At 33.9% G+C, this 19,327-nt stretch overlaps 1 protein-coding gene across 1 annotated transcript; it reads right to left on the reverse strand.

The window, feature by feature from the left end:
* Positions 1–3,842: 3,842 nt before the first annotated feature.
* Positions 3,843–19,327, reverse strand: LOC127705519 (uncharacterized). Its single transcript, XM_052209847.1, has 5 exons — positions 18,091–19,327; positions 6,520–6,550; positions 4,931–5,205; positions 4,678–4,705; positions 3,843–4,134 (listed from the first exon to the last, which is right to left on the reverse strand). Exons 1-5 carry the CDS (start codon positions 19,285–19,287, stop codon positions 3,956–3,958), a joined length of 1,710 nt encoding a protein of 569 aa, XP_052065807.1. The 5' UTR covers positions 19,288–19,327; the 3' UTR covers positions 3,843–3,955.

Consider the following 19,327-nt stretch of genomic DNA (forward strand, 5'->3'; position numbering starts at 1 on the left):
ATACAAACAGCGTTCAATGTAACTGTTCAGCTTATGTTATATGCTAGAATGTCACAATCGAGTGCTGTATATTCTATTCAGAGCAATATAAAGATTACTTTTTATAGAAGTTGTTTATGAATTAATAGTCATTGTAAGGAAGCACACATTTCACATTATTGTCAGTATAAAGTTATTATATGCAACTGTCATACAAGTCAGAGGTTTAGCTAGCTATAAAACAAAGTTAAATCAACATTTTTTACATAAGGAAATATACCAAGTCAGAAATATAACAATTGTGTTCAATTCGTATGATGTGTTTGAGCTATTGATTTTGCAATTCGATAAAGGACTTTCAGTTTCGAGTTTTACCTGGAATTCTGTATTTTTTGCTATTTTACTTTTTTTCACCTCTTATATAACATAAAATTATAGCAGTTGAAAAAAATGAATAAAAAAGCTGACAAAAAATCTTTTGACTCTATTTTAAATTCAGTAATGAAGATAGTTGATATACGTATACAACATTTTAAACAACATTTTACTCTTAACAACAACCATAAAAATCCTATTTCTCGTATCAAACATAATCTAAAAGAACTAGCCAAGGAATTTGTTTTTGTCCCGGCTGATAAAGCTGCTAATAATATCATTATAGTTTGACGTAAATTTTACAAATACAATGAAAGTCCCAACTATGTACCGGCTTCCGAAGCTACACAAATCACCTTACAAATATAGATTTATTTCGTCTTCAAGTCATTGTTCCACTACTAAATTGTCTATTCTACTTACTAGTACACTTGGTACAATCAAAACCTGATAATAAATTGTTCAAATAAGGCCTTTGAAAATAGTGGAATTAATTACATTTGGAGTGTCAAAAACTCGATGAAAGTACTTGATAAATTGCATGCATATATTGGTGATTTTGAATCTGTTCAAATTTTTGATTTTTCCACCCTATATACCACTTTGCCTCATATTCTTATTAAGAAAAAATTCACACACCTAATTAAATGGGCATTTAAAAAGTAGGAATGCGAATACATATGTTCAAACTCTTTAAGGTCATTTTTTTTGTAGCAACAAACAAAAGAACTATGTCAATTGGACATGCTTTGATACTATATCTGACCTTGAATTTTTACTTGATAACATTTGTGTTCGCTTTGGAGATTCCGTATATCGTCAAGTTATCGGAATTCCAATGGGGACTAACTGTGCACCACTTATTGCGGACCTATTTTTGTATTGTTATGAGTTACAATTTATGACTAAAATCAGCAAAGACCCATCGAAACAACATCTTATACAAAAATTTAACAATACTTTTAGATATTTGGATGATGTATTGGCTCTCAATAATGACGACATCAATATGTATACTACAGAAATTTATCCTGTTGAACTTACTTTAAATAAAGCTAATACTAACAATGACCACTGTCCTTTCCTCGATCTTGATATCTATATCATTAACGGGAAGCTCAATACAAAAATTTATGATAAAAGAGATGATTTTTCATTTCCTATCGTTAATTATACATTTTTAGATGGTGACGTTCCCTTGTCACAATCTTATGGTGTTTATATATCTCAACTTGTACGATTCGCTCGTGTATGTAACAACGTATTAGATTTTAGCGAGAGAAATTTATGTATTACTGAAAAAGTATTACACCAGGGTTTTCGATATCATAAACTAGTCAACACATTTACTAAATTTTATCATCGGTATAAGGACATCATTCGTAAATATAACTCAACATGCAGACACCTTATACGTCCGGGTATTTCACATCCAATCTTTTATGGTAATATTCTTTATAAAGCACAAAAATGTCAGTATTCACCTCAAAAGCTAACAAAACCTTTAAACAGACTTATTAAGAAGGGATATAGTTACGATACTGTTGTCAGGTCATTTAAAGATTGCATATTTTGGCTTTAATATTGATTCACTTATAGGGTCTTTGCATCGAAATTAACACATTTATTCTAAAACCAGTTGTTGGCATGACACGGGTTACGTTCTTCTCATAAATTTTATGACGGTATAATACTAAACCCCTAATAGGAGGGATTGTGCCTGATATTCATATGATGAAGACATAATCTTTCAATCAGTTTAATTGAGGTCTGGAGCTGGCATGTCAGTAACTGCTAGTAGTCTGTTGTTATTTATGTATTATTGTCATTTTGTTTATTTTCTTTTGTTTCCTATTCTGACAACGGACTCGGACTTCTCTTATACACTGAGTTTTTCTGTGCGTACTGTGTGCGTTTGTTTTTTCTACATTGGCTAGAGGTATAGGGGGAGGGTTGAGATTTCATCAAACATGTTTAACCCCGCCGCATTTTTGCGCCTGTCCCAAGTCAGGAGCCTCTGGCCTTTGCTAGTCTTGTATCATTTTTAATTTTAGTTTCCTGTGTATAATTTGGAGTTTAGTATGACGTCCATTATCACTGAACTAGTATACTTATTTGTTTAGGGGCCAGCTGAAGGACGCCTCCGGGTGCGGGAGTTTTTCGCTGCATTGAAGACCCATTGGTGGTCTTCAGCTGTTGTCTGCTCTATGGTGTGGTTGTTGTCTCTTTGACACATTCCCCATTTCCATTCTCAATTTTACAATATACAAACAACTATTGAATTGACATAAGCAATATATACTAATACCCATTAATTACAAACTACACCAATAAATATTAATATCTAATAACATGACACGCGCACCAATCATACAACTATACAAGAGATAGAAAGCTAAAGATTGGAAAACACGAACCCCACGAAAAACCGAGGGTGAATTGTTTGAAATGCAAAATGTATATAAAATTCAAATAAGCTGAGTCATCCGTTTTCTATGTTGTGTTTTGTTGAATTGTTCCCTTTTTTCGTTATGTTTAATTTATTTTTGCAATGGACTTGTCAGTATTTGTTCGAGTTTGAACGTTCCATTTGTATCTTTAGCCTCTGTTTCAGCACACATAAAACAACGTACAATCATTCTTTAAATATCATTCAACTAAATGTTACAATGAAAAAAAGGTTCGAAAAAGCGGTTTGAGGAACACAACTACAATTGTAACTGTTAAGAAAAGGGAAAATCTAAATTATTCCTGGAAATTATCAAGAAAAAGAAAACAAGAGTATTAAAACTGCTGAAAATATGCGATTTACAGAAATTTAATATTTACAATTCATGTCGAAATACTATTTTATAGTTATTTTATTTACAATAACCTGGGCACAGATGTGGCATAAAAACCCAGAGTCACTCTGATAAACCAAGACAAATTTTAGTAAAATATTGCATGAAAATTGGAAACCTTTCTTCTTGTATATAATTAGAAAAAAGATATAACTTTGTTCTTAGACGTTATAAATAAAGAATTTTTTTGACAGAATAAATTCTACGATAGATGCATTTTTTGTAGATTATGTTTCCTAGGTTTCAAAATCAACACAACATTTGCCTATTAAAGGCTGCCAATATTAAAAATATGCATTTATTTTCTAAAAATGATATGTAAATTGAGGGAACAGTTAAATAATATATTTCGAAATATTTACAAATTTATGTAGACCTATTTAGAGTTACTATTTTCTTCCAAAATTCGTCAGGAAGGTAATTTTAAGAATGCTTCGTTACCCTAAGCAGATTGAAAAAATCAAAAAAGAAATATAACAATTTCCCTGACAAAATGCCAATATACAAGTGATCGTATTCATTTTAAATTTGAATCTAACATATATAAATTCAAATATATTTTTACGAATTGTTCATTAAATCTCCTAGGTTGTTAAACTTCAAAAACACCAAACTAGTCAACATGACTCAAAAGAAGTCTGCCAAAACATTTTCAATGATTTTTATATTTTTACCAATGCTGTTGAATGCCTGACCAATGTGTCTCAAAGTTGGTCTGATAGTATGAACATTACAAAATGTAGACTTCCACTCTTGCATTATGTCTCGGTTAAGTTCACCAAATCTCTTTCCTTTTGTCTGAATTTAATCTGCTCCCAGGATTTAAATTCCATACCAAGCTCAATGAGAAACGGCAGCGAGTTGTTTCCTACTAAAGGAGCGAGTCTGTCAAAGTGTTCTTCTGAAGGTTCAAAGTCCCATTTTTCTGGTTCCTGGTCTAATGCAAAATAACAAATTGTTATTTTTTGGTTTTGGTCATGTTAATTATTTGCCCTAAATAACATGTACTTTTTATTGAATTGTATTTTAGCTTTTGTACCATTTTCATTTAAGGAAAGATTTTGTATATGTTACTGTAGTTTACATTGATGATTGTGAACCACAAAAAGGTCAACAATACAGATATATTTTTCTATTCATATATAAAGATGTTGACAACTCCCAAAACGAAAGCTGATTTTTATCAGCTTTAGTTAGAGGAGGAGATAAGGCATCTGCACAATGCTAGGCCGTGTTTTCGTAGAAGTATGTAGTGAAAAGTACAAGTTCCAGCCACGATTGTGGAGAAGGTAAAAATCATACCTACTCTAACGTTGTAAGGTTGATTTTCTAGGTACTTTATACACGTCTAAAAAGTGTACACAACAACAAGAATATTTAAAAAGGGAAACATTAAATGAAAGTATATATGGTGTCTCACTGGCTCTCATACCGCATCTTCTTATATTTATATACCTAAAATGTAAATTACTTAACTTACCGAAGTCAATTGGCTGGTCCCTCAAAACCTTAAAAGATGAATGATAAAAAATAATTGATAGAAAATAAAGCATATTTTTTAGACAGTTTGAAAGGAGAGCAACCATTTATTTTAAAAAAATCAATATAATTAATACTGAGTACAAACAAGCTTCATATAGAGAAAGACTTATATAGTCTGGTTATAAATGTAATATGTGTAGCGTAGCATTGAAGTGTAAGAACACGTAACTTACAATTCAAATGCAACTTACTTTGCAAAGAGTGTGGGGGTTCTGTATGTTGCCACTTTCAACAGCTTTTCTGATGTCATCAAATGTAATGGACGAACTTTCAATACACCTATGTAGTATTTCAAAATTCAATCTTTCTGGTTCTTCCCCTAATGTATCATACAAACTCTCCCATATATTAAACTTCATTCCAAGATGAATAGCTAACTCTTTGGTTTCGTGTATGCTGTACTGCATTGACAATCGACGTAGGTGAATATCTGTTGGAACCTGTTTTAAGAACTCATTGTCTGTCACTGAAATATTTATATACCTGATATGAAGGTTATGCAAACAATTGTGCTAGTAAGGCTAAGTTCTGGAATGGTGCAAATTTTCATAAATGGCACGAAAGGTGAAATGGTGTATGGTAAAATTCTTATGGTAGTAAAAAGTATTGATAAAAAAAATATGCACTGGTGGCTGACGATGAACCTGAAAGACTACGGAGACAGACTTATTTTGTATTGAAGAATGATGTTTTATGTGTGTGATTGTCTTGATTTAAAGTTATTTTTTTTTTCAATTTTCAGATAGTTATATCATACAAAAAGCATTACTGAGCGAATAATATTTTAATAAATGGAAACAAAAATATCGTTTTGTTACATCGGTTGCATTGAGGTATTGCAATTTGTTTCCAAGGAAACAAACAATGTCATACAACGTTAGGTGTTGTTCAGACGTACTTAGTGTTAAACCAAATTGAGAATGCGGAAACAAATATGGTTCCTTCCAATTTTATTTTAAATCCATTAAAAAGTCAATGTTATAAAATCAATAACTCATCGAAGATTTCAAATATTCAAAAAATATTCAAATCGTGAATGAATGTGACGTTTTGTCGCTAGTCGAATAGTTTTCTTTATTTAAAATCATGTTATTTTACAGTTACATTGTAGGCTTGCAACAGTTTCATGCAATCTAAGTTAGTGATTGTTTATTGAATATACTGATACTTTTAGTTTAATGGCGGTGAAAGATTTTGATCCAGTTGAAGTTTAGTTATAATAATGAGTGTTCATGTACAGTAAGCAAATTGTATAATATGCATTTTGGAAGCTACAGATTGATCAGCCTTGTCTTGTGTACAAAGCATAATTTTCGGGTTTTTAAATTGCCCATTCGCAAGCCCTGTTCAATATTTGTGATCAAAGGACAGAACTCTTTATTATCAACGAAATATACAATAACAAATTACAAACTCTTTTAATGCAATTAATTAATGATTAACTAGTTTGAAATATATTTCAATCCATTTAAATTGATAATGAATTAGTTATTCGAATTGGATTATATTCTATTAATAGTTAATTAGAATATTAATTAAAAAAAAACATTGAGTTTATATTGTTTAAAAGTGTTTGGCGTGATTGTATATTATGTAATGTTGTCCGTTATATTAGTGTAATGATGTAATGGTGCATTATGTATATGGTTTAAAGGTGCATGTTGTATTATGTATATGGTTGCTAGGTGTATCGTGTTATGGATGTGAGACATTTACACCAACCATATACTGTATGCATGTAATTAGATATCAGATAAATGTGCAATGATGTATACATTACCTTGGCATGCTACTCCACATGTAATTTCTGCCTGAAAAATTATCAGAAAATAAATTAACTGAAAATAAAAAAAAGAAGAATGTGTCTTAGGACAAGAATGTTCCCGATCAAGATTGCGTTTAACACATCAACATACTTTTTTAAGAGAGCATGTGATGTCACTGCTAGCTTGTAAAGATTGCTATTGTTCTAGTTGTAGGTATTTTGTGTGTGATTTTTATAAAATTTGCTATATAAGCAAACTTAAGGTAGAGTGCAGAAATGTATTTTGTCATGTTTATAAAGGATTATAATTCTAGAACTGTAAGTGACTGCCCATATTTGAATTATCTCTCCGAGTTTTGGTTCTAAGAATTGTGTATAGATTTTGCAAAATTGTGATGCGGAAAACATAAGGAAAGGGCAAAAATGAAAAAAAGACGGATGGAAGGACGGCTGGTCAAGGGAAACACTCAACGCCCCCTTTAGTAACGTAGCAGGGGCATACCAAACATATATATATGGGCATAACAAACATATATATATATATATATATATATATATATATATATTTATATAAGTGCCTATAAATAGCAGCACATGACATACAAATCTATGGGAGTGTGGATTAATCAGTACAGAGATTAATTCAATTACACAAATAAAATTATAGATTGCCTAACAATGTAATTTTAACACACTATTTAGTATGTAAATATAAGAATGTTTAAAATATTTACAAAATGATGAAAGTAAACGCAATATTTCGCTAGACTAACTAGCTTTATCAAGCGTGCATCTATCCAGGTGAAATCGGGTGTAGATGATAAGAAACTTTTGCAGCTCAATGTATATGTTGCACTTGAATTTAGCTGCCTTGAAAATAAAACATAATTTGGATGAAGTTCAAGATTTTTACAAAATTGATAGTTGAAGTTAGCAACGTCCATTGGCCAATATTACAGGATAAAAAGGACGATGCTGTGTACTAAATTATTCTTTATCTTTCCTGTATCTTTTCTCATCTTTTTCGTTAAGACCATCAGGTTCTAAAGTGTGGAGCTGGTGGATCCAAAAAGTTTCTCTTCTCCTTCTCGCCGTGGTGTCCCACTCGGTGTTGACTTCTATGATTTGGAAGGTAACATTATCAAAAGAATGTTTCGTTGAACGAAGATGTCTTGTGAGAGGACAGTTTTTGTTGGTTTTGTACCATGAACGATGGTTATTGAGCCGAATATTAAATTTGTCCATTGTTTCTCCCACATACTGAATGCCACATGTGTCACATGTTAATATATAAATTGAGTTCTCCGTTTTACAGTTGGAATTTGAGTAGATGGTATAATTTTGTTTAGTAACGGAGCTGAAGAAAGAACTGCTTGTATTGGCAGCTTTACAACACAAGCAGTTCCTTCGACCACATTGTTTGTAGCAACCGGGAGATGGAGTAGGCTGCTTTGCTAATACAGATGTCACTAATTTGTCACGGATGTTTTAAGGTCTTCTGAAGGCCATGACTGGTGGTGAGGAAAATACTTTTTTAAGATTTGAATCATTTTCTATAATTTTCCAATGCTTCTGAACAATGGAAGACACATTCTGTGTTCTGTTAGCTGCTTTATTCTTATCTTTATACTCTAGAAGTTCTTGGCGACTAGTTTTGTTTGCTCTTTCGAAAGCGCTATCAATGATGTTGTTATTGTATCCTCGAACAACTAGATGTTTACGTAGTTGTCCTAGTCTAGCATTTTGCGTATTTTCAGTAGAGCATATTCTCTTGATTCGCAATGCCTGGCTGAATGGGATGCCACGGGAGCAGTGTTTAGGATGGCAACTTTTAGGAGAAAGGAATTGATGTTTGTCCGTTTGTTTGGTATGAAGGTCCGTTATAATGGTTCCGTTCTTGATGTAACTTGTAGTGTCGAGGAAGTTTATTTTCTCCATAGATGATTCATATGTAAATTTTATTGAATGGTGGAAAGAGTTACAGTGTCCTAGAAATTCATTAAGATGTTCTTGTGAATCTGTCCATTTGAAATCAATATCGTCAATGAATCGGAACCATGATAAGGGCTGGTATGGAGCACTAGCCAAGAGGCGTTTTTCAAGTTGGCCCATAAATATGTTGGCATATGACGGGGCCATTTTTGTGCCCATACTAGTACCGTCTATCTGGAGATAATGTTTTTCATTGAAAGAGAAGTTGTTGTTCTCTAGCACTAGTTTCAGAAGTGAAACAAGGCACTCAGTTGGAGGATTTTTTTCACTACGAGTGTTCCATACCTCTTCACACGCTGCTATTCCTTCGTCTTGTGGAATGTTGGTATATAAAGAAGACACGTCCATGGATGCAAGTAAAGTATTGCTTGGTAGAGGATTGAGGCTTTCCATTTTCTTTAGATAATCAGTCGTATCTTGGATGTAAGAGGGTAGTTCTTTCACATGAGGTCTTAGATGATGGTCTACAAATTCTGATATCTTTTCAGTTGGATGACTATTTGCTGAAACAATTGGTCGACCTGGATTGCCCGTTTTATGTATTTTAGGCAACATATAGAATCTTCCGGCCTTTGCTTCGTTCTCAAGAGGTCGGAGATAATCAAAGGTGTCATTGTCTATATGCTTTTTGTCGAACATCTCTTGAAGGATGGTGTTGATCCTTCGAATAGTATTTAGTGTTGGATCTGTGGTTAATTGTTTATAAAAAATGGAGTTTGAAAGTTGGCGATTTCCCTCTGCTATGTAATCTGTTTTATTCATGACAACCACAGCGCCCCATTTGTCGGCAGGTTTTATTACGATATCCTCTTGATCTTTTAACGCTTTCAAAGCAATGCTTTCTGACTTGGATAAATTATAATTTCTTGTATTTGTTATACAGGACTTTATATCAGACCTCACGTAGTTAATGAATGACTCCAGGTTATCATTTTTACTCTTAGGTGGTTTCCATGAACTTTTTTTCTTAAATTTTGGGATGGGCGTGACTTCTTTATTGGTGTCAGTATCTGAATCTGTTAATCCAGCTTCTTCAAGGTTTTTCTTGCCCCTATTGTAGAAAAAATCTTTCAAGCGTAAACGTCTAGCGAATTGGTCTAAGTCCTCGTCTGGCTAAAAGTTATTTACATTTGATGGGATAGGACAGAAGTTTAAACCTTTACTTAAAAGAGATTCTTCAGCACGTGTAAGTTCTTTAGATGACAAATTTACAACAATGCTTTCAGTTTTTTGTTTCCGTCTTTTGAATTTTCTTTTTCTGGGGACCTTATGGTTTGTTGTATTGATATCATTCATATCCTGATTTAAATAGACAGTGTGAATTTTATCTCTTTGAAATTTATTCCTTTGTTTTTCTTTATGTTTGGATAGTTAAATTTTTTCAATATCTGCGAGACGTCGTTTAATTATTGGTAAATCGTCACGTGAAATGTTACTATTGTTGATGATATCTGATATTTCATTTACAATTTGTTTGTAATTTGTGGTTGTAAAAGAAAGTAACAGTTGAAGTAGCTGGATTGAACAGTTAAACAGAATTTCATTCCAACGGCTCATGAATCTTTTGGATTTATGTCCCGGTGCCTGGGGACTCACTTTGATGTTTAAACCTTTTGGTACAGTTCTACTTTGAATATATTTTTTTAAGTTTGATAAATGATGTTCAGTTTGTAGTTTCTTTTTAGTTAAAGATCTTAATTTCTTGAAATGCAGTGCGCTATCCATGTTGTAAAGATAGCGATAGATTTGAATGGATTACACAAACATTTGTGAAATGCGTGCTACTGAAGATAATAATATAAGTGCCTATAAATAGCAGCACATGACATACAAATCTATGGGAGTGTGGATTAATCAGTACAGAGATTAATTCAATTACACAAATAAAATTATAGATTGCCTAACAATGTAATTTTAACACACTATTTAGTATGTAAATATAAGAATGTTTAAAATATTTACAAAATAATGAAAATAAACGCAATATTTCGCTAGACTAACTAGCTTTATCAAGCGTGCATCTATCCAGGTGAAATCGGATGTAGATGATAAGAAACTTTTGCAGCTTAATGTATATGTTGCACTTGAATTTAGCTGCCTTGAAAATAATACATAATTTGGATGAAGTTCAAGATTTTTACAAAATTGGTAGTTGAAGTTAGCAACGTCCATTGGCCAATATTACAGGATAAAAAGGACGATGTTGTGTACTAAATTATTCTTTATCTTTCCTGTATCTTTTCTCATCTTTTTCGTTAAGACCATCAGGTTCTAAAGTGTGGAGTTGGTGGATCCAAAAATGTTCTCTTCTCCTTCTCGCCGTGGTGTCCCACTCGGTGTTGACTTCTATGATTTGGAAGGTAACATTATCAAAAGAATGTTTCGTTGAACGAAGATGTCTTGTGAGAGGACAGTTTTTGTTGGTTTTGTACCATGAACGATGGTTATTGAGCCGAATATTAAATTTGTCCATTGTTTCTCCCACATACTGAATGCCACATGTGTCACATGTTAATATATAAATTGAGTTCTCCGTTTTACAGTTGGAATTTGAGTAGATGGTATAATTTTGTTTAGTAACGGAGCTGATGAAAGAACTGCTTGTATTGGCAGCTTTACAACACAAGCAGTTCCTTCGACCACATTGTTTGTAGCAACCGGGAGATGGAGTAGGCTGCTTTGCTAATACAGATGTCACTAATTTGTCACGGATGTTTTAAGGTCTTCTGAAGGCCATGACTGGTGGTGACGAAAATACTTTTTTAAGATTTGAATCATTTTCTATAATTTTCCAATGCTTCTGAACAATGGAAGACACATTTTTAAAATCAGGATGGCAAGTGAGTACAAGGGGTGTTCTGTTAGCTGCTTTATTCTTATCTTTATACTCTAGAAGTTCTTGGCGACTAGTTTTGTTTGCTCTTTCGAAAGCGCTATCAATGATGTTGTTATTGTATCCTCGAACAACTAGATGTTTACGTAGTTGTCCTAATCTAGCATTTTGCGTATTTTCAGTAGAGCATATTCTCTTGATTCGCAATGCCTGGCTGAATGGGATGCCACGGGAGCAGTGTTTAGGATGGCAACTTTTAGGAGAAAGGAATTGATGTTTGTCCGTTTGTTTGGTATGAAGGTCCGTTATAATGGTTCCGTTCTTGATGTAACTTGTAATGTCGAGGAAGTTTATTTTCTCCATAGATGATTCATATGTAAATTTTATTGAATGGTGGAAAGAGTTACAGTGTCCTAGAAATTCATTAAGATGTTCTTGTGAATCTGTCCATTTGAAATCAATATCGTCAATGAATCGGAACCATGATAAGGGCTGGTATGGAGCACTAGCCAAGAGGCGTTTTTCAAGTTGGCCCATAAATATGTTGGCATATGACGGGGCCATTTTTGTGCCCATACTAGTACCGTCTATCTGGAGATAATGTTTTTCATTGAAAGAGAAGTTGTTGTTCTCTAGCACTAGTTTCAGAAGTGAAACAAGGCACTCAGTTGGAGGATTTTTTTTCACTACGAGTGTTCCATACCTCTTCACACGCTGCTATTCCTTCGTCTTGTGGAATGTTGGTATATAAAGAAGACACGTCCATGGATGCAAGTATAGTATTGCTTGGTAGAGGATTGAGGCTTTCCATTTTCTTTAGATAATCAGTCGTATCTTGGATGTAAGAGGGTAGTTCTTTCACATGAGGTCTTAGATGATGGTCTACAAATTCTGATATCTTTTCAGTTGGATGACTATTTGCTGAAACAATTGGTCGACCTGGATTGCCCGTTTTATGTATTTTAGGCAACATATAGAATCTTCCGGCCTTTGCTTCGTTCTCAAGAGGTCGGAGATAATCAAAGGTGTCATTGTCTATATGCTTTTTGTCGAACATCTCTTGAAGGATGGTGTTGATCCTTCGAATAGTATTTAGTGTTGGATCTGTGGTTAATTGTTTATAAAAAATGGAGTTTGAAAGTTGGCGATTTCCCTCTGCTATGTAATCTGTTTTATTCATGACAACCACAGCGCCCCCTTTGTCGGCAGGTTTTATTACGATATCCTCTTGATCTTTTAACGCTTTCAAAGCAATGCTTTCTGACTTGGATAAATTATAATTTCTTGTATTTGTTATACAGGACTTTATATCAGACCTCACGTAGTTAATGAATGACTCCAGGTTATCATTTTTACTCTTAGGTGGATTCCATGAACTTTTTTTCTTAAATTTTGGGATGGGCGTGACTTCTTCATTGGTGTCAGTATATGAATCTGTTAATCCAGCTTCTTCAAGGTTTTTCTTGCCCCTATTGTAGAAAAAATCCTTCAAGCGTAAACGTCTAGCGGAAACAAAAAACTGAAAGCATTGTTGTAAATTTGTCATCTAAAGAACTTACACGTGCTGAAGAATCTCTTTTAAGTAAAGGTTTAAACTTCTGTCCTATCCCATCAAATGTAAATAACTTTCAGCTAGACGAGGACTTAGACCAATTCGCTAGACGTTTACGCTATATGTTGCCTAAAATACATAAAACGGGCAATCCAGGTCGACCAATTGTTTCAGCAAATAGTCATCCAACTGAAAAGATATCAGAATTTGTAGACCATCATCTAAGATCTCATGTGAAAGAACTACCCTCTTACATCCAAGATACGACTGATTATCTAAAGAAAATGGAAAGCCTCAATCCTCTACCAAGCAATACTATACTTGCATCCATGGACGTGTCTTCTTTATATACCAACATTCCACAAGACGAAGGAATAGCAGCGTGTGAAGAGGTATAGAACACTCGTAGTGAAAAAAATCCTCCAACTGAGTGCCTTGTTTCACTTCTGAAACTAGTGCTAGAGAACAACAACTTCTCTTTCAATGAAAAACATTATCTCCAGATAGACGGTACTAGTATGGGCACAAAAATGGCCCCGTCATATGCCAACATATTTATGGGCCAACTTGAAAAACGCCTCTTGGCTAGTGCTCCATACCAGCCCTTATCATGGTTCCGATTCATTGACGATATTGATTTCAAATGGACAGATTCACAAGAACATCTGAATGAATTTCTAGGACACTGTAACTCTTTCCACCATTCAATAAAATTTACATATGAATTATCTATGGAGAAAATAAACTTCCTCGACACTACAAGTTACATCAAGAACGGAACCATTATAACGGACCTTCATACCAAACAAACGGACAAACATCAATTCCTTTCTCCTAAAAGTTGCCATCCTAAACACTGCTCCCGTGGCATCCCATTCAGCCAGGCATTGCGAATCAAGAGATTATGCTCTACTGAAAATACGCAAAATGCTAGACTAGGACAACTACGTAAACATCTAGTTGTTCGAGGATACAATAACAACATCATTGATAGCGCTTTCGAAAGAGCAAACAAAACTAGTCGCCAAGAACTTCTAGAGTATAAAGATAAGAATAAAGCAGCTAACAGAACACCCCTTGTACTCACTTGCCATCCTGATTTTAAAAATGTGTCTTCCATTGTTCAGAAGCATTGGAAAATTATAGAAAATGATTCAAATCTTAAAAAAGTATTTTCGTCACCACCAGTCATGGCCTTCAGAAGACCTAAAAACATCCGTGACAAATTAGTGACATCTGTATTAGCAAAGCAGCCTACTCCATCTCCCGGTTGCTACAAACAATGTGGTCGAAGGAACTGCTTGTGTTGTAAAGCTGCCAATACAAGCAGTTCTTTCATCAGCTCCGTTACTAAACAAAATTATACCATCTACTCAAATTCCAACTGTAAAACGGAGAACTCAATTTATATATTAACATGTGACACATGTGGCATTCAGTATGTGGGAAAAACAATGGACAAATTTAATATTCGGCTCAATAACCATCGTTCATGTATCAAAACCAACAAAAACTGTCCTCTCACAAGACATCTTCGTTCAACGAAACATTCTTTTGATAATGTTACCTTCCAAATCATAGAAGTCAACACCGAGTGGGACACCACGGCGAGAAGGAGAAGAGAAAATTTTTGGATCCACCAACTCCACACTTTAGAACCTGATGGTCTTAACGAAAAAGATGAGAAAAGATACAGGAAAGATAAAGAATAATTTAGTACACAACATCGTCCTTTTTATCCTGTAATATTGGCCAATGGACGTTGCTAACTTCAACTACCAATTTTGTAAAAATCTTGAACTTCATCCAAATTATGTTTTATTTTCAAGGCAGCTAAATTCAAGTGCAACATATACATTGAGCTGCAAAAGTTTCTTATCATCTACATCCGATTTCACCTGGATAGATGCACGCTTGATAAAGCTAGTTAGTCTAGCGAAATATTGCGTTTATTTTCATCATTTTGTAAATATTTTAAACATTCTTATATTTACATACTAAATAGTGTGTTAAAATTACATTGTTAGGCAATCTATATATATTTATATATATATATATATGTTCATATGACAACTAACATATCCCGTTTGCAATATTACAAATCCAATTTAATGTGACCACAGTTTCATTGTATAATATAAACTACCGTATCAAATTTAGATTTACTCGATTTAGGAGAGTTAAACCCATGATCGAACGGACGATCAACAGACAAGAAAAACAAAAATCGGGTATAAACCAATGGCTGCTGAAAACGGTTTGAATAATAATTACATAATGCATATTTTACATCTACTTATTTCAAATTTTCAATCAATGAATCAGAGATTACAATTTTATTAAGACAAACATTTTTTTCAATTCGGTTTCATACAATTGTAAACTACATCATCACATCTGTTTATATTTTTGAACAGTAAAGTTTACTTATCATTCAAATTATTCGAACTGTCCTCCTTATAGACAGGTTTTTCCGATTATCTGCCTTAGTTTGTGACGCGACTCCTAGGCGTCATCGTAGTAGCGTCGCCATTACAACCGTGAAAAAATATAAACTAGATATACATCTATTTCCCAGACCGCATATAATTAACGTAAACACAAGAATGTGAAGGCGTATTTGACCTCGGCAAAATTATAAATGCTATAAACAATAAAGTAATTAGACAAGGAATGGACATTAAAATTATAAGTGTATTGCAGGCCAGGTGTTGTCCTTAAAATATAACTGTACGTTACACCCGGGATATAATATATACGAATACTAATCCCAGGCTACATATCGATTATTATCATTATTGATTATTATAACACATACATAAATAAAAATAAATTGTCTTGCCGGGTCGAATGAGATATATTAGAAAAATCAGGTGCAATTTTATCAAATCATAGAAATTTCTGTAGTCAGACCTATAATGAGACAGTCCTAAAATTCAACAATCCTCTAATCCGACGGTCCTATCATGCGACAGCCCGTTTTCTCCGACGCGCAGTTACTTGTCTCTATTGAAAAAATATAACTATAGACATGTACCGTTTGATGATAAACTTTGTTCACATGCAGAGACGAGAGTTTTGTGCTTGTGGTCCGTATGTTCTAGTAAACTATTTGATTACCAAGACCTTTGAAACATTCTTTCTGATGTGTAAAATTTTATAATTCATGCACAGAATAATGAGGAAAGTTCAAATCAAGTTTCAACAGAAGTTACTGTATACGTCGTATAACGAAAGTAAAGTGAATACATACTTTGAGCACACAGGCCTACATATATCATGTATATGGACCATTAAGATGAGGCTTATAGGGAAGGGCCCTTAATAGTAAGTTATGCTAGGATTTGTCTATGGATGCAGCTGTTTGTAAAACCTTTAAGGTTTTCAGCAAGAACTGGCACCCAGGAATAAAATATTTTACAAGCCTTACTTTTCGAAATGTGAAAGCGCCGTCCAAAATAACCAAATATCAAACTAAGTGTTCACCTCGATCATCAGTACGATCGAGCAACAGCTAATCTAGCTGCTATATCGTAGTTGAAAATTTAATTTGTGTAGTAATTCCACTAAAGTAAAGAAAACTTATAAATATATATATAGTTACATAAGTATACAATAAGGCGTCAATGTCATTCATAATATATCTATACGCTGACATGGTTCCCCCCTTTTATTTAATTTTGAACTCCTTAATACCTCTGTTAACAATATTTTTGTCTGAGTTGATGTTGTCGGAATTAATGTCTGTCTATTTTGCAGCATAAAAATAGTGGTCATGAATAAAAAAGTTCTTCTCTTCATACTGGGTTGATTTGCTTACAATTAAAACTACATGTAGCCTCGGGGTAGGTTTCATTGTTATTATCTAAAGAAATGTGCAGCGGCGGATTTAGGGGTTGGGGGTTCCCGCGCACCCCTTATTGAGCTACATTTATGGTTAATCGAAACTTCTTACCGCTTCAAGTACGAATTTTGTCTAATTTTGGGGCCCGCGTCACCCCCCTTTTTCAAAATCCTGGATCCGCATCTGATGTGTCGATTTTCTATACCAAAAGAGGCAGATGCACTGTAGTCATCGGATTAATTTTCATAGATTAATTTAAGTTTTTTTTACAGTCGTTTCACGACGTGTCAACATTCGTCTGCCTGTGTAATTTTACTTTCATAACAAGTTTTATTTCAAAAAATAAACGGATTGTGTGCAGTCGGTGCACCATCCAGAAAATGAATGTCCGGACCATACAAACACCTGTTTATGCAAAGTTTTTCTGCTTAAGGCTTTGATCCACTCAAGTTTTATTGGCTCGTCAGAAGGCATCAAATGAGACTTATACAAGTAACATGTTATATGGAATCAAACAGGGGCAGAGGGGCAGTCATTGTGCAACTCGTTGTGTAATTCAAATATTGATTTTTTTCCCACATCTACGGTTATTTGTACAACTATTAACTGCACAAGAAATGCCTCCACATTTTCATAACTTTCGGCAGTATCCATATTAAAACAAATCAGAAAATGAAAGAAATACAAATAAACAGAAAATTGATAATGTTTTGATCAATACACGTGCGTTATTTTTCACGGTTGCAATGGCTGATCGGTCACGTGAGATGTTAATGGATGCGCCCATGTTTTCTAGGTCAATTATAGATAAACCCGTCTATAATATTTAAAAAGCACAATATGCTAGTTTCAAAAATTGTATATGATGACCAAACTTTATCAAACTATGGTTGACTTATTCTGAATGCTAAGAGGAGAAAAAAAAGCACATCTCATCTTGTCCAGAAAACCGTAGTTTGGATATAAACCAATGGCTGCTGAAAACGGTAGGGAGAATAATGACACATTGCATAACTTTGTTAAAATGTAGCTTGTTTTGACGTAAAGCTGACTAATTTTCCCCAGTGCAACAGCTAAACATTCCTTTTATACAAGATGCAAGATCTCTCATTATGAGTTTTACATTCGTTAGTTGAACAAGACGAACCACAATTCTTCTAAAAAAAATATTCAGAAATATGCATCTCCACGGTTACCTCTGGTTATTTAGTATATCCAGGTAATGTTTTTTTTTTGTAGTATCATATAAAAGTAATAGAAGCTTAATTAAAGGAATGCAACACAAACAAATTATTGAATAATAAATTAGCAAGAAACTTGTTTGTATAAGACATAACTACATTCTTGTTCAGAACTGGTATCTACCTTTTTTAAGGCCCAGGAAGATAAAATCTCTTTGCTATGCTCAATTCTGTGTTTTGGACATATCCATGAACCATCTTTTTCTTGAAGTTTTGACATTGGCAGGAGACAAGAATCTTCCGGTGAACTGCAACACAAACTCAGATTGAAAGACCCTTCATTTATAACAGATCCTGTACTGCTTGTCTTGACGTAAAGCTGACTAATTTTCCCCAGTGCAGCAGCTAAACATTCCCTTATACAAGATGCTAGATCTCTCAGTATAAGTTTTCTATTCGTTCGGTGAACAAGACGAACAACGATGATCTCATCATCACAATTAACGCACATATCTAAAGATTGGTCTATATTAAAAACCGCTGACCTATGAAACAACATATCATCGTTTTGCTGTCCGTATGTTTTCACTGCTAACATGCTCAAGCAGTAGCTGATGAATCTAAAGGACAAAGCTGGGGGAATCATTGAAGAAGATGGACTAAATGCTATTGCAATGTTTCTCTGAATGAAATTATTCGAACTAAGATAACCAGTTGTATCAATGGTTTTAACCATGCTAGCAACGTAGTAGAATTCAGCTGGTGTACGTTTGTGCGTCTTATCATATCGCTTTGGTTCAACCAGTATATCAAGATGTGTCATGACTCCCAGTAAATAACCCTTATGCTTCTGAAAAGACTTGTATGGTTTCTTCTGCCAGATTTCATCTACTGATTTTTTTGCGATTACTCCCTTCTGGCTCATTAATTCCCATGATACTTTTCTAAGTCTGTCGCCTTTGCAAAATCTTTTATCAGTAACAATTGATTTAAAGGCATCAATCAGGTGTGTCGGTGAAATAATGATGTGTTGATCCAAACCCGATTCGTCAAAATACAAGATCCGTCCAACAGAATGCTGAAATTTAAGAAATACTTTCAATTCTTCATCTGTAAGTGGTCGAACGGGCTGAGCAGAATTTATCTTCATCATATGGTCCATGGTTATCAATGGAATGTTGCGACTTAGAAGTGAGTCAAATTCTACTTCAAGAGGAATGAAACATTTGGGAAGTTCCTGACCCCATGTTGGTTGTTCAATGGCTTGTTCGATAATGTTCTTTTTAATCTTCAGCATTTCTTGATCACATTTGTCCTTTGCATTTACAAAAATTTTGTCTTTAATAACTAAATGCGAAAGCAAGGGACTTCCAGAAAACATATCTTCTATAGCATGGAACAATTGTTGACGTCTGGATTCA

This window comes from Mytilus californianus, unplaced genomic scaffold (genome assembly GCF_021869535.1).
Source record: "Mytilus californianus isolate M0D057914Y unplaced genomic scaffold, xbMytCali1.0.p SCAF_6, whole genome shotgun sequence".
Classification (NCBI taxonomy): domain Eukaryota; kingdom Metazoa; phylum Mollusca; class Bivalvia; order Mytilida; family Mytilidae; genus Mytilus; species Mytilus californianus.